At 54.9% G+C, this 10,491-nt stretch overlaps 1 protein-coding gene across 2 annotated transcripts; it reads right to left on the bottom strand.

Annotated features, from left to right (window-relative positions):
• Positions 1–315: 315 nt before the first annotated feature.
• On the bottom strand, positions 316–10,491 carry CLDN19 (claudin 19). Of its 2 annotated transcripts, XM_003812873.7 has the most exons (5): positions 10,080–10,491; positions 8,660–8,824; positions 8,468–8,552; positions 6,118–6,270; positions 316–5,374 (listed from the first exon to the last, which is right to left on the bottom strand). In XM_003812873.7, exons 1-5 carry the CDS (start codon positions 10,300–10,302, stop codon positions 5,326–5,328), a joined length of 675 nt encoding a protein of 224 aa, XP_003812921.1. In that variant the 5' UTR covers positions 10,303–10,491; the 3' UTR covers positions 316–5,325. The 2 variants fall into 2 exon arrangements, with proteins under 2 accessions (XP_003812921.1, XP_008963615.4); XM_008965367.5 differs by lacking the exon at positions 8,468–8,552 and having other exon boundaries at positions 318–6,270.

Below are 10,491 nucleotides of genomic sequence, written 5' to 3'. Positions count from 1 at the left end.
AATACCAAGATGCTCCAAGTTTCTTTTGTAGTTTCTCTACTCCAGTTCTGAAATCAGTCATTTTTCCTTGGAGCCTGATCACTTTTAGTGGAGAATGGTATTTAGAAACCAAGATATGGCTTAGTGGCTTAGGTGTGCCCATTGCTACTGGGGTATCATGACTGCTAAGCCTTCCTAGGGGGTACAGCTCATGGATATATGCATCACACGTGTGCACACACACACCCGTATTTATTTCAATATGTATCTACATGTTAAAAACCACAAGTTCATCCAGATAACCCCAACTGGAATTCAACACCACAGAATTTACTCTAATTTTCCCCCTTTCTATCTTTGTAAGCCTGGCTCCCATTTTCTTCAGGATATTTACATATTTGCTTAATCCCCTTATATGTAACTAATCTCCAGCCATGCCAGCCAACCACTCCTCAGCGTTGCGGTGACCTCGTGGGCCACCATGTGGCTGAAAGGGAGAGGAAAAGCTCTTTAGGCTTTGACTTGGTGATTCCATAGGATCCTTGTCAGCCTTTTGATGCGTTGAAGAATTTTTTACACTTCACCCATTTTTAGTTGTTTTCAACAGGAGGGTTGGCCAGAATGAAATTGCCTGCAGTATTCTCATAAGTTGAACAAAATATATTTTTATGTTTGATGAGAAGAAAAAATTGGAAAGTACTACTTTGGGTGTTGCCTGTCTTCATTTGAAATTTTGCCTGTATCTTTTTTTTTTTTTTTTTTTTTTGAGACAGAGTCTTGCTCTGTCACCCAGGCTGGAGTGCAGTGGCACGATCTCAGCTCACTGCAACCTCTGCCTCCCAGGTTCAAACGATTCTCCTGCTTCAGCCTTCCGAGCAGCTGGGATTACAGCCACCCGCCAACACGCCTGGCTAATTTTTGTATTTTCAGTAGAGACGAGGTTTTACTACGTTGGCCAGGCTGGTCTCGATCTCCTGACCTCAGGTGATCCGCCCACCTCAGCCTCCCAAAGTGCTGGCATTACAGGTGCACACCACCATACCTGGCTAACTTTTTGTTTTTTAAATAAATGTTTCTAAATTTTAAATAATTGAAACAGGGTTGTTGCCCAGGCTAGTCTCAAACTTCTAGCCTCAAACAATCCTCCTATCTCGGCCTCCCAAAGTGCTGGGATTACAGGTGTGAGCCACCACACCTGGCCTGGATCATGCTTAGTTGTAGCTCCTCATAATTTGCCAGCTGTAGACAAAAATCATAAAATGAACCACTTTCAATATACCTAATATGCAAATGACGGAGGAAAACAGGACAAGGTCAATTGAAATTCTCCCCTCAAAAAGAAGCACCACACAGCTCTCACCAGCTTCATCGGTGTTTCTCAAACTTCACTGTGTGTCTGAATCACCTGGAGATCTTGTTAAAAATGCCACGTCTGAGTCACGGGGTCTGGGGCGGGGCCTGTGAATCTGCATTTCTAATGTTTCCAGGTGATGCGTTGCTGCCATCTGAGGGCTGTGCTTTGAGTAGCAAATCTCTGGAGTGTCCATCATCCTTACTTCCCTGGTCAGGAGGATTATATTATATGATACAACCAGCAAACCTTAGAGGTATTTTTAAACTTTTTATTTTTTTAATTTACAAACATACATAAGGAGAACCCCTAAGTACCACTGGGGTTCACCCATCTTATTTTATAACTTTCGCTGCCTCTGAACTTTTTCTTTGTTATTTGAAAGCAAATGCAACCATTATATCATTTCAGCATGCACCCCTACCAGATAAGAATAATAAGAAACAAAAAAAAAGTATCATTATCACACAAAACTAACAATATTTGTAACACAAAATTAACAATAACTCCTTGATAATCTAATAGTCAGTCCATACACTCTATTCTCAGCTGCACAGTTTTTGAGCCTCTTCCCAAGCAATAGCATATTTTCCTGATCAGCTTCTCCAGGGGCTCAGATTCACTCCTTTTTGCTGAACATCTTCTGTTTCTGTGCTCCTTGGCCCTGGGGCTGAGTACATGGGTGTATTCCTCCTACAATCATATTTTATGGCCTGCCAATTTCCTTCTGGGGGGGGTGCGGGGAATGGGACGACTCTGTTTAGTAATACACAATGCTTTAGAATAAGGCAAAAGCCTTAGAATCACGCCTTTTGAGTCTGAGCCCTACCTTCCTGGGTCTCTCCCCAGTCCTTTAGCCTTAAGGCTAGGACAGTAAACAACAACCTGGACATGACGCCCGGATTATCAGCCCTGCCTCCGGTTGGCAGCCCAGGTGGCCTTGTTGTAGATTTATGAGTGGGTTTGCTTCAGGAGAAGCCTGTGGGAACAGGCATCTCAGTCTTTTAGCTTCAAATTCCTCTGGTTTTTTCCCAGATATCTTCTCATTGCCAGGATCTCACTACATTTTAAATCAGTGTGTTAATTGGTTGTTTAATTCAGCGAGACGTGTGGTTCTCTGACCCTCTGCATCTTTAATCCCTGGCTATAGGCAGAAAGGGCTTCCCCTAAGGAACAGACTGAAGCTTGTTCCCACTCTGCCATCAGGCACCCCCTCCAGCGCTCCCGCCGCCCCCCGCCACTTGCATGTATCTTGTCTGTCTTGCAGCCTATCCCTGAAACCCACAAGAAGTAGCCAGCACACTCTATCCTCGCATTCTCCATTGGACCCTGAATCTCAAGAGAGAATGACGTGTGGTTTCCTGGCCAGCTGCTTCATGACCAAATAGCAAGGACTGCCCAACACCCAGCCTAGAATAGGAGGATGATCCCATCCCTGCTCCACTGGCACCATATAACAGGATTCCGCAAGGCTGTGCTGAGTTTCCAGGTTCCAAATCCTGTTAGGTAGGGCTCTTCTGGCTGTGTGGGACAGGATTCAAACTCAACGTTTTTTCAGCCAAAAGGGGAATTGATTGGGAAGATGTGGGCATGTCACAGAACAGCCTGGTATTGGGAAAGGCAGGAGTGAGTGGGGCTTCCTCTCCCCACCTCTTTTCTTTTCTTTCTTTCTTTTTTGAGATGGAGTCTTGCTCTGTTGCCCAGGCTGGAGTGCAGTGGCACAATCTTGGCTCACTGCAGCTTCCGCCTCCTGAGTTCAAGCAATTCTCCTGCCTCAGCCTCCTGAGTAGCTGGGATTACAGGTGCCCACCACCACAGCCGGCTAATTTTTGTATTTTTTAAAAATAGAGACAGGGTTTCGCCACATTGGCCAGGCTGGTCTCGAACTCCTGACCTTGTGACCCACCCACCTCAGCCTCCCAAAGTGTTGGGATTACAGGCATGAGCCGCCATGCCCGGCTACCCCCCTCTTTTCTTTTCTTTTTTTTTTTTTTTTTTTTTTGTGATGGAGTCTTGCTCTGTCATCCAGGATGGTGTGCAGTGGCACGATCTTGGCTCACTGCAACCTCCACCTCCCGAGTTCAAGCGATTCTCCTGCCTCAGCCTCCTGAGTAGCTGGGATTACAGGTGCCCACCACCACAGCCAGCTAATTTTTGTATTTTTAATAGACACGGGGTTTCACCATATTGGCCAGGCTAGTCTCAAACTCCTGACTTCAGGTATCTACCCACCTCGGCCTCCCAAAGTGCTGGGATTACAAGCGTGAGCCACCGTGCCTGACCTCCACCTCTTTCATTGTGGGTTCTTTTCTCCCTCTGCAGACCTCACAGAGTCACCTGGGCTTGAGGCCTCATAGAGGAGCCCTCAGTGCTGACCACACACTACAGTCCCCTGAGGAGCTACATGACTTCTGATGCCAGGTCCACCCAGACCAATGAAATAAGAGTGTCTGGGGTTGGAGCCTAGGCATCGTGCCCCCAGGTGATTCGAATGTGCACGCAGGGTTGGGAACCATTGCACTATAGCTTCAGGCACCCAGAGGAGAAACTCCTGCAGTTCTCATTCATTAGAGGGACAGGACTCTGGGGAACCTATTTAGGGTCAGGTGGCCACATCCTCTGACCAGAGGCTGGACAAGTCCCTGTTGTGCCCCGGTGGATGTGCAGCACCGGCCAGGCCAGGCGCCGAGGGGTCAGTCCCCCAGCAGCTCCCTGCCATTTGTGTCATTCCTCCCCTCCCTGCCCTTGACTGCAGTGTACATGGCAGTCATCTCATCTGACTTGGTTTCCGTCACTTTCCCTCTCAGAGTCAAGCTCGAAGGAGAAGCTGAGCTGCGTTCTTGAGATCTGGGGACGTGGTGGGAGATGTGGTCACAAGGCAGGTGGTGGAGGAGGCCAGAATGGAGCTGGCCAAGGAAGGTGCATGGCAGGGAAGGGGAGGTTCTGTGATGGATGCTTTCCCCAGAAGCCTGATACGCAGTGGCCAGGGAGACTGAGTCCCGGGAGAGGGTTTGGGGTGGGAGAGGTCTGAGCATGAGGGGCAGGGCACACTCTGGTTCAGGGAGATGTAGGACAAAGGACTCTGACCTTGGGACTGATCTGGGCTGGTTTCCTTACATTCCTCTCAGGCCCTTCCCCCTATATGCTAAGGGGGGATGGTACCTGGACTTCAAGACCAAAAGCCCTTCTCTGACCTCACTGCTGAGTGCAGCAGGCAGCTCCACCCACAGTCTCTGGGCAGCCTCAGGCTGTCCTCTCCCCACTCAGATTCTAGGACAAAGACCTTGGACCTCAGCTGGATGCTGGGGATCAGGAGAGGAGGAATGGTAGGTGTGGAAACAAGGGGCAGGATTTGGGGTGAGCAGAGCTGGGGGCTGCAGACCTTGCTCAGGACAGTCCTAATGCCTGCAAGCTCCTAACGCCCTCCCTACATTCCCTTTTCTACATGGGGAGCTCCTACACTGTGTCCCCTCACCTATCGATGATCCCCAGCATCCAGCTGGAGGGCCTTCCAGGAACTGTCCCTTCCCTTAGGAGGTCTCTGGAGCACAGTAACAGGGGCAGGGTTTACTACCTTGGGGCCTCTTTCCACACCAGGGGCTCCCTGACCCTGGGGACTGCTCCTAGAGCTGGGCCAAGCCTCAGGGGCAGCCTCCAGGAGTGAGTGGGATCTCCTATCAAGGAGGACTTTGTGCCAAGGCCAAGGCCAGGCTTGGGAGGGGGGTCCCTAGACAGAGGGTAGGACCTCTGAATTATTTCTTGCTCAGCCCTGGATGTGCTATGTAACCCACCCTGGACCTCTGTCTCCTCATCTTTCTGCCCAAGAGCCCCAGGGGTCAGCACTGACCACTCTGACCCAGGCCCCGTCCAAGCCACGCTGAGGACAGACCGAATGATACCATGATTGGGGCTGGATGTTCACTTCTCTTTCCAAAAAAATATGAAACACACAGTCTAGGTATGGCAGGGGACAGAGCCTGGCTGGGGACTGGACATTACACACCCAGGGGGCCCTTGGCGGAGGCGGGCAATTTAACAACTGGTCTGAAAGTCAAAAGAGAGAGAGCTGGTTAGTGGAGTGAGCTGTGGGGTCAGGGGCAGGGGCTGTGCATTCAGGCCCGGACATGGGTACTGGCCAGCGTGGCCAGACCTTGGCCCTCACAGCAGCCCTGCCTGGGGCCCATTCCCGGGGGCAGGGGCGCCATGGTCCGACCTCACCATCTGTGTAGGTGGCCCCCAGCCCTGGGCGCACTGGAAGAACCTGAGACCTAAACTCAGACCCTCCCTGTCCTTGTGTGAACGTTCAGCATCCCGGCACTGCCCTTGTGGGGTTGCTGTGAGGAGCCCATGGGACTGGGGAGGGTGAAGGTTTCTGCTCACCCCAAGGACCTGGGTACTAAGGTACGTCTTGGCCACTGCTCTATCTCTAGGGCCCAGCACGTAGCAGACACCCACGCAGCTCTTCAGTGAGTAAACAGCCGGGCTGGTGCCTGAGGGCCTGTCTCCAGGGATGCATGCTGGTGCCCACCAGGCTGTGCAGACAAGACCGTGCCTGGACCTGCATCTGTGTGTATGCCTGGGGGCTGGGTCCTGCCTCTGGTGTCTCTCTGAGGATCTGGGTCTCAGATTGCAGGGTGGGTGCTTGTGTTGAGGACAAGCTGCTCAGAGCACCTATGCCCATCCTATGCCCCAGTGGCCCTGCCCAGGGAGCTGCAAGGCTGGCTGGATGCTGGGCAAGGGGGCCACTGGGTGGGGGGCTGGCCAGGGCAGGCGGAGCTCAGACGTACTCTCGGGCAGCAGCAGAGGGTCCAGGCCGATAGGGCTGTGGGCTGCTGTTGGGTCTCTCTGGTTCCGGGCATGTGCAGCAGAGGAAGGAGCCGCCCAGCACGGCCAGGCCAGCTGAGGCCCAGCCCACGAACAGGGCTGGGCCAAATTCATACCTGCAAGGGGTAGGGAGAGTGGCATCAGGTGTGGCTGCCGTCTCAGGTTGTTCCCAGTCCCTGCCCTGGCAGAGGAAGGGCAGAGTGTGTGGAGCTGGAGGCTAGAGCCTCACAACCTCTTCCATATCTCCAGATAAATTGAGGTGAATGCTCTTCCTTTCTCCCTCCCCCCAGCCCAGAATATCAACACCACACAGGGTGACCCGGCCTGGGGTAGGCGTGAAGGCTAGAGGCTGGGCCTCCAGCTCCTGCTCTGAGCAACCTTGGGCTCATTTCCTGATCTGGCCAGTGGAGGGGGCATGGGAGGGCCTGAGAGGTCTGCACGGGAGGAGTGGGGCAATCCCTGCCATGTTTTTTCCCAGTCACATTCTGGCCCACAGAACTCCCAGCCAGGACTGCTCCCGCTGCCCTCTGGAGAAGGCCAGACCCTTCCACCTGGCACTCTGGGCTCTCCACACCCAGACCCTGCTGGCCAGGCCAGCCCTGCTCCTGGTTCTCACTGCCTTGGTGCCTTTGCACAAGGCACCCCCAGCTGGGGCACCAAGCCCCCCAGCCCACCACTCCTGTGCCTCCCCAGTTCCTTCTCTGCCTTCAGAGCCCAGTTCAGATGCCACCTCTTCGTGGGGTCTTTCCTTGACATCCTCTGTGTTCACCCCGCCCCTTGCGCCGACTCCACTACCATGCTTTCTCCAGGAGGCCTCAGCCCCTTGCTTGTCCGGCTCCCTGGGAAGCCCCTTGAGGGCAGACAGAGCCATCAGTGTCCCCAGGACCCAGCACAGGGCCTGGCAGCCCAAGTGGCATTGGGGACTGTTGAAGGGATCGGGGGCCGAGTCCTATCCTGACATGCCTGAGCTGGACCTTGCTTGGCAGACTTTGTGGCTGCAGCCACCACCCAGGGAACAAACCTTGTACCTGAGATCTCCTCCCTCCCCTCGCCTCTCAACACCTCTGCCTCCTACAGGCATCCCTCCCGATTGCAAAAGCCCAGACATCTTTTCTCATCCTCTCTCCACCCCAAGGCCCAAAGCCCATTGGGATGTCTAGGGTTGAGACTGTCCCATTCTCTGCTCCTGGCTAGGCTGAGAAGTGAGGGAGGAGCCAAGGTGGGCCCAGGCCCTTTGCAGAGCATCCCCTTCAGTTCCCATGCCCACAGTCTTACAAGTCCTGGTTATCTCCTGAATATCAGCCTGCTTTCCACTGCTCCCTCCCTCGTGCCCCAAACTCTCTGCTCAGACCTTTGGGACAGCCGCCTTCCTGGTGTCACTCCCTCCCCACCATTCTGCACATCACAGCCAGAAGGACTGCCGCTGCCTCCACCCAAATGAGGAACAAAATCTTCTTGTGGTTGCAAGGCCCTCCACGATCTGCCCTTATTCTCAAGTTTCTTCCTGGCCCAGAATAACTGCTGCCTCCTGCAGGAAGTCATCTCAGCCCTGCTGCCACCAGCAGAAATGAAAACAGCTCAGGCTTGCTGGGCACTGTCCAGGGCCCGGGCACGGTGCCACACCCTCACCTGCATCCTGCTGGATCCTGACAACCATGTGTGAACTGGTGCTCAGGTTCTAGCTCCATTTCACAGAGGAGGAAACTAGGCACAGAAAGATTAAGTAACTTGCCCAGGTGACACAGTGCATGCAAAGCTGGGATTGATTGATCGTTTGATTTTTTTGAGACAGAATCTCACTCTGTCACCCAGACTGGAGTGCAGTGGCGCAATCTCGGCTCACTGCAACTTTTGCCTCCCGGGTTCAAGCTATTCTCCTGCCTCCGCCTCCCGAGTAGCTGAGATTACAGGCGCCCACCACCATGCCCGGATAATTTTTGTATTTTTAATAGAGACGGGGTTTCACCATGTTGGCCAGGCTGGTCTTGAACTCCTGACCTCAGGTGATCCACCCATCTTGGCTTCCCAAAGTACTGGGATTACAGGCGTGAGCCACTGCGCCTGGCCAGAGCTGGGATTGAAACCCAGAGCCAGGGCACTTAGGTCCTTAAAGAGTCCTTGCTGCACCTGGGTGCCCATCACAGGCCTCCCGCCCCTATGGAGGGCCCCACCACACTCCTCCTGGCGCCCCCCTTTAAAGCTTCTTGGACAGCAGCTGGATCCTGTCCCCACTTCCCCCGCCAGGTGATCCAGTGGACAAAGGTCAGTGGCCCCAGAGGAGGTGAAGCAAAAGACCCAAGCCCTGGCACCCACCTGGCATTGACAGGTGTGCTTGGGTTGAAGAACTCCTGGGTCACCAGGGTGGCATACCACGAGACAGCAGTCAAAGTGCAGAGGCCTAAAGACAAAGCAGAGGGGCGCTCAGCTCTGCTCTGGCCCCCCGAGGCCACTGGGGCTGGGGCTGCCTGCCATGGCTGTGATTGTGCAGGAGTGAGGGGCACTCACCTGCCAGGATGAAGAGGGCTCCCCCGGCGATGGCGACACGGCCCTTGGCAATGGGGTTGCTGTCTCCCACCCGTGTACACTTCATGCCAACTACGCTGAGGACCATGGCCACGAAGCCCAGGAGCACTGCCACCACCATCAGGGCCCGCGCTGATTGGATGTGACCTAGGGTGGGCGGGATGACACTGAGTCGGGCTGGCGGGGATGGGGGTTGGGTCGGTGCCTGGGGTCGGTGGAAGGAGCCCAGCTTGAGAGGGGCTTGAGCAGGAGCTGGCCTGGGGGGTCAGACCACCTTCTGGTAGGTGCAGGATAGTGAGGAGTGACAGCCCGGGCATGAGGACAGGGTGTGGGGGTGAGAGTCCCCTTCACTGTCAACGCCATTCTCTACTCGCCCTTGCAGGCTTTTCCGGTAGTATGATTCACTCTGCTGTTGCTTTCTGGCCTGGGGACTCCCTCTTGGGCTTGGCCCATCCTCCCAAGCAGCTGAGGGCAGCTCCAGGGTCCCCTCAGGTTTGGTAGGTGGAAGAGCTGGGGGTATCTGAGGCCCAGCTCAACTCAGCCTGAGCCCCACAGCAACCCCTCCCCAGCAGCCATTCAGACAACAGTCACTTTCCCCTCTGCCCGTGGCAGCTGGAAACTTGCCTCTTCACGGGTGCATGGGTCCGTCCTGGGCCCTGGGGGGTGCTCAGGAGACCTGGGTCCCTCAGCGAGGCTAGATGACCTGCCTGAACTGACCTGCCTGAACTGGCACAATGGGGCTGGTTGAAGGCCGCTCTGCTCCCAGCTCCCATGGGGAGCAGATTGTCCCTGGGGGCTCCTGGGCAGACTGCAGGTGGATCACCTCCACCCCAGAGTTAGAACTTCGGCGGTGCCTGTCAGGCTCATCTCCACACCCCAGAAGGAGAGGGACTGCATGCAGACACACCTGTCTGTGCATGCATGTGCACGTGTGTGTGTGTGCATGTGTGTTTGCGTGCATGTGCATGCACCCATATGCTGGCACACAGGCCTGGGAGCAGGACTAGGGAGCAGGTGTGCATCATACAGTGTGTGTCTGTCTACTGACTGTGGGGAGAAGTGGATGAAGGGTCTTAACTGAGTCTTTCAGAGTGCCACAGGTATTAGTATTCCCCTTTAGAGATGAGAACATCACAATGGGAAGAGGTTTGGTGACTGGTTCAAAGTTATAGTGACAGAGCAGGAATCTGGACCCACAGCTGCCAGACCCTAGAGCCCTCCCCTCCCACAGGGCAGCAGGCTGGCCTGGACTGTCAATGGGCACAGGGCAGTAGTGGGGGAATTGTAGAGCGGAGGCTGGAGGTTGGAGCCCAGCGCAGATAGCAGACTGTGAGGAAAACTTGCTCCAGACTCCCCTGCTGTTCCCACCTCCCATCTCCCACCCCGCCGGCCTGGGGCCTACCGTCCAGGGCGAGCAGCGAGTCGTAGAGCTTGCACTGCACTTGCCCAGTGCTCTGGGAGGCGCAGGACATCCAGAGCCCTTCATAGAGGCCCACGGCAGTGATGATGGCGTCGCCTGCGTAGGAAGACTGCTTCCACTGTGGCAGGGCTGTGCTAGCAATGATGCCCACCCAGCCACCCAGGGCCAAGAAGTAGCCCAGGAGCTGGAGGCCTGAGTTGGCCATGGCCCAGGAGAGAGGACCGAGGGTCCCAGGACTCAGAGCTGGGCCAGGGTGCCAGCAGGGGCTTTGGTCATGGCCAGGTGGGAGGAGCAGCTGGGCAGGGGGAGCAGCGAGAAGGAGGGTCAGAGGCAGAGAAGGAGAGGTGGTGCGGCGGCAGCGGCTGGAGCAAAGGCAGTGGCTCTGGACTCCAGA

This window comes from Pan paniscus, chromosome 1 (assembly GCF_029289425.2).
Source record: "Pan paniscus chromosome 1, NHGRI_mPanPan1-v2.0_pri, whole genome shotgun sequence".
In the NCBI taxonomy this organism is placed as follows: Eukaryota; Metazoa; Chordata; class Mammalia; order Primates; family Hominidae; genus Pan; species Pan paniscus.
This window is presented reverse-complemented; position numbering and strand designations above follow the sequence as displayed.